General features: G+C 48.5%; 1 protein-coding gene across 1 annotated transcript in view; it reads left to right on the top strand.

Moving 5' to 3' along the window:
- The window catches only part of FNDC1 (fibronectin type III domain containing 1), a 49053-nt gene that overhangs the window by 27978 nt on the left and 15666 nt on the right, over positions 1-5409 (top strand). Inside the window, exons 16-17 of the mRNA XM_015560019.1 lie at positions 4-215; positions 5115-5183. Coding sequence (XP_015415505.1) covers positions 4-215; positions 5115-5183 — 281 coding nt within the window. The remainder of the gene's footprint in view (positions 1-3; positions 216-5114; positions 5184-5409) is intronic.

Genomic DNA, 5409 nt, shown 5'->3' on the forward strand with positions numbered 1-5409 from the left:
GACCACCACCCGCCGCACCACCACCACCACCACCCGCCGCACCACCACCACCCGCCCAACCACCACCATCCGAACCACCACCCCGACAACCACCACCACCCCCGAGCCCACCACAGCCGTCCCCACCTGTCCCCCCGGGACCCTGGAGCGGCATGACGAAGACGGCAACCTGGTTATGGGCTCCAGTGGGGTCCCGGAGTGCATCCCCGAAGAAGGTAACTGTCTTCATCTAACGGTGACCCACGTCACTGCCTCGCTGCCTGTCAGCGGGGGGTCCCACAAGCTGCAGGGAGGGGGGGCAGAGGGACAGAAACGAGGGGTGTTTCTAATCCTACAAGGTTTGTTCAACAGCACTGTGCCACAGCCAGGGTTGTCAGAGTTAGCAAATAAAGATATTGCACAGGACTTGCTTACAATATAAATTACTTGTCATTTACCTAAAATTCAAGTGTAAGTGGGCATGCTGTGTTTTATCTGGCAGCTCTTTCCACAGCCCAAGTCAAAAAATTAGCTAAAACATGGGACATTATTAGTGTGGACTAGCATTTCCAAAGTGTGTCCCTGGGTATCAGTAGGTTAGTATTTGTTAGATAGAAAGATGGATGGATGGATGGATGGATGGATGAATGGATGGATGGAGATAGATATGTAACCTATGTCTATGGCTCTGTCAGTAGCTGTGTGATTTAAACAAGGTTAAATGACTTTCTTCCTGTTGGGCCATTCGGGCTATTTTTCAGTCTAATGGTGAGTTTCCGGGGAAAGTTGTTCCTGGCACATTGGGCAGGGGGACATTTTTTGATCAGCAGGAGGGGCTTCCACTGGGGGAGGGGACTGTACCAGCTCCCGGCTCTGGGACACCCACTCAGGCCGTGCTCTGTCCCTGCGAGTCTTCCTCCTGACAGCGGAGCTGGGACCCTCAGGGTCAGAGCACGTGGAGCTGAGACGCATCATCTCTGCGGCTGCATCAGGCGTGGAGGAGGCGAAGTCCTCTTCTCCCCGCAGGGAGAGGTAGATTGTGTGTCGGCTGCAAAGCTCATGTCTTTTTAAGCTACTGCAGCATGAGGACCTTCCTTTCAGCCATCATTCGCAGACCTGGGATTCTCTCACAGCACCGCTGACCATGCCAGGCTCCAGTCAGTGTCGACTTGAATGCCGTCCCCGAGGGGGGCATTGTGTTTGAAGTCCGTCTTTGCACGAACAAGTTCTAAATAACCCGACTGCTTCCCCAATAAATAATACAAAAGTTAATAATATAACGATAAACTAAAAGCCCACCCCAAGAACAGGAAACATCCGAGGAAGAGCATCCGGAGACAACCTCCCTGTCCATCTGCCCAGTGCATGTGAGCTAGACTCACCTTCGGGTTTCTGGTACCAGCACCTTCCGTGCGTTCCTTGACCTCATCTGCATGCATTAGCGTCTCATCTTTAAAAACTGAGCTATAATTAGAGTGTCTACTTAACAATTAGCTGTAAGCAGAAGAGTGACTACTTTGGATTTCGCTTTCATTGCCATTATCAATATTTTGAATTTTCTTTTGTTGCTTTTATAGGCTCTATTGCTGTTCCCTCATTTATTTTGTATTTTTGGCCTCTTATTTGGCATGAAAGTGGATATTTTTCTTGGCATGTTATTTCTCCTTTTCTTTGCAAATCCTCATATATACACAGGTGGGCAAAAGTAGGTTTACAATTGTGAGTTCACAAAACACAGTTTATCCTTATATTATTAACTTTTGAAAAGTGCATTCTTTAGATAAGATTACAATGTATTACAATTCATTACTTTAAAAAAACAGTTGACCTTTAACACGGGTTTGAAAGCACAGGTCCACTTATATATGCAGATTTTTTTTCCAATAAAAACTATAAATGTATTTTCCTTATGATTTTCTTAACATTTTTTCTCTAGCTTACTTTATCATAAGAACACAGTATGTAACAGATATAACATACAAAATACGTGTTAACCGACCATTTGTGTTATTGATAAGGCTCCCATCAACAGTAGGCTCTCAGTAGTTACGTTTTGGGGGAGTCAAAATATACTCAGATTTTGACTGCATGGTGGCTGGGGCCCCACCCGCTGCGTTGTTCAAGCATCAACTGCAATTTGAAGATCAGTCACAATTACTCTAGGAGATCCTGTGCGTTGTCTACAACATGCAATCGTTTTCCCTGTCTTGGCTGGACACCTTGCAGGGCCTGGATGTGCCAACACACCCTGCGCGCTGTGCTGACACAGCGGAGACGCTTCCAGAAAGGGGCTCTGATGGCAGCGGAGCCATGTCCTGGGTCTCCCCGACCGAACTGCAGGACCACCCGCCCCACTCCTCTGCTCCCTCTGCTCCGAGTCTGTGTGCTCTCACACCCTCTCTTGTGTTGTACTGAGCATACAGTGCGCACTTCCAAGGCCTGAGGTCCGTGTGGGCACAATTAGTACTTACCAAGCACTTTGTTTATTGTTGTGATAATTACGATTTAGAACCAGCATTAGTGATCAGGGAATGCATATCTGCTTATCCAAGCCCCACCCCCCACCCTCATCTGGTGGACAGTTGTCATAAGCCATTGGCAAAGTCCTCAAGTGTAGTTTCTAGGCCTCCAACTTTACAATCTTCTTCTCAGTCTCAGGTCGTGGCTCCCCTGGTTAAAGCATGCCCCCTTTTCCTGGAAACATGCGTTCAAGTGACGTTCTGGGAATAACCTGGATCGTGCAGCCATCCCAGCAATGCAGGTGTTTATGTCCTTTTGCGTTTGTCATGGATGCAGTCCCTGCGTGTGTCTTCCTGTGGGCATGGATGCAGGTTACACGCTTGTTTCCAGCGTATTGCTTCTTCCACGTCTCCCTTCTCTCCACATGCGCACACACACATCCTTTTTACTTGCTCTGACTGCAGTAGAGAGCGTGCTTTCCTCCCGGTACCTGATCCTTCATCTTCGGTATCTAAACGCCACCTTGAGCGAGAGGCGTTCTCCGTTTCTACCTGCGGAGTAAGAGCCAGTGCCCGTGTGCTTCAGGGTCCCTCTCCGCAGCGGGTCTGATGAGGTCATGTGTTTGGCAATGGGAGGCGCCAGCTGAGCATCTCTGACCATTTGTGGGGCCTGTTTCAGAAACACAGTCATGTTGGAATGGCCCCACTGGCCACGCTCACTCCCAAGACAGAAAAGACGAAGAGGATAATAAAAAATTCACTGGAGCTGGACCAACCGTACACTTTGCAAATGTCCTTGGTTTCAAGTGACCGTCATTCACCTCCTCTCTGAACTTCTACTGAGAATCGTTTTTATAGTTTTCAAAAATATCTCTGGAGCTAAGGCCTCATTCTTGGAGATATTTTGCACTCGTTTTTTTTTAATGGCCATTTGAATAAGTCACTCAAGAGAATAAACCAGGGGTCTTCAAACTACGGCCCGCGGGCCACATGCAGCCCGCCGAAAACATTTATCCGGCCCGCCAGCTGTTTTTGCTGCCGCTGTGTGCATAGGAATTTGTTCATAGTTTTTTTTTTTTTAAACTATAGTCCGACCCTCCAACGGTCTGAGGGACAGTGAACTGGCCCCCTGTTTAAAAAGTTTGAGGAGCCCTGGAATAAACCATCCACCATGGTTGGTGGCTGGCAGGTACTTGTACATGAAGAAGTGGAAGCTTTTGACATTGGAGCAGGGTTGTCTCATACAACATCCACTTTTACGTAGTTCCAAGTGGTTGAAAAGGCATCAGGAGGGGCAAATTCTGATGCTCAGCTTGAAAAATAAATGCACTGATGCCACCTTGGAAGTAACTTTACTTGGAATCAAGATGGTGCTATTTTGGAAAAATCTGCCTGCCTTTGCTTGTTTGTTTTTTAAAGAAGGAGCACTGCATTACTCAATATGATGATTACTTTTGCCAGAAGACGGAACTGTTGCTCACCCGAATAGGAGACCCTGCTTTGCGGGTACCAGGCACCATTTCTGTGACCTGCTGCTGGGCTGGGGTACTTCAGCGCCTCCAGGAATTGTACTTCACCCTGGGCATCCACGAAGGAAACCCTACACTTTCCCTTCCCTTGTTCAGTCTGAGATTCAAAAATTATATGACTTATTCATTTGTGACTTGGCCAGAAATAACAGTGAAAAGAAACGGGTCTGAACCGATAATGAGGAAAAACAAGACTCTGTTCTGAACAGTTCAATGGACGAGGGAAAGAAAGAGGCGTTTCTGGAAACAATGGCAGGATGACCTCCAACGCTAGGTGCCCTGAACTTGAAAACTGCTCGACTTGACGCAGCCCAGGAGTAATTCCTCTTGGATCCAGGCGTATTGACATTGGAATGACCGAAGGGAAATCATGTCTAATGGTTTTTCGTGAAACGACCATTGTGAGCCCTGAGGGTGGATCATTCGCTTCTCTCTTGCGGACACCCATGGGCCCCATCAGAGCGTGCCCGGCGTTAGTGCCGAGAGGGTGAAGTGGGTGCTGGGCGTCCCTCAGGCCCCGGGGGCTTCGGGCTTTGCCCTGTGTTCCTCGGAAGGGCCGGTGGCCAAGGTCCTCTGCTGGCAGGGTTTGTTTTGGCGCCGTTGCATTCATGATGTTATCCAAACCAGCCTCAGAGGAGGCCAGTGGGCTGAACCCTGGGGAATGATCAATGAGTGTCTCACAATGGAAAGTTCAAATTGGTGCCTGTAATTTTTTAGGGGAGGGGTTTATACAGCTTCCACTTCACCTGCTCCTTTATTAAGCTGTGGAATGGTGATTCTAGTAGCACAGCTTAAGGTTTACAAGCGACTTCATGGCTTAGTTGAACATTTAAAAAGTGGAGACAGTTTATGAAGGATAAAGTACAGTCTTTGGAGCCAGAGGGTTTGAAGTTCAAGTGCAGTGTTAGCTCTGCCTTCGCCAGCTGTGGGGCCCCAGGCACATGTAAGTCCTTGGTGTCTGTGGCTGCCAAGCGGGTATGAGTCCTTGCATGTATCTTCTGAGCAAGTGCAGGAGGCCCTGACTCTGAGGACTTAGGCCCATGAACCCGCCACGGGGGGAGAACCATTGTGCCCTGGACACGGTCCTGAGCCGCCTGGGAAGAAAGCCCGGAGCCCCGGTGACCCTCTCTCCCTTCCTCTTCCCTAGATGATTTCTCAGGATTGGAGACGGACACAGCCACACCCACGGAAGAGGCCTATGTTGTCTATGATGCAGGTACTAACTGGTTTTAAGCACATTATTGGGATAATTTCTTTCCTGGTGGGAGGACCTTATTTTAATCCCTAAGTGGATGTTCTGAATTGCAGTTTCCTTCAGAACCCTGGGGCGGTGGCCAGGCTTAGGAAGGTGGTTGTACCCCACACTTCTAAGTTACCCCCAGTACATATTTGATCCAAAGAAAGAGTGTGCGTGATTGAAAATACAGCTTCCAAACAAGTCC

Source organism: Myotis davidii, unplaced genomic scaffold (genome assembly GCF_000327345.1).
Source record: "Myotis davidii unplaced genomic scaffold, ASM32734v1 scaffold1494, whole genome shotgun sequence".
Classification (NCBI taxonomy): domain Eukaryota; kingdom Metazoa; phylum Chordata; class Mammalia; order Chiroptera; family Vespertilionidae; genus Myotis; species Myotis davidii.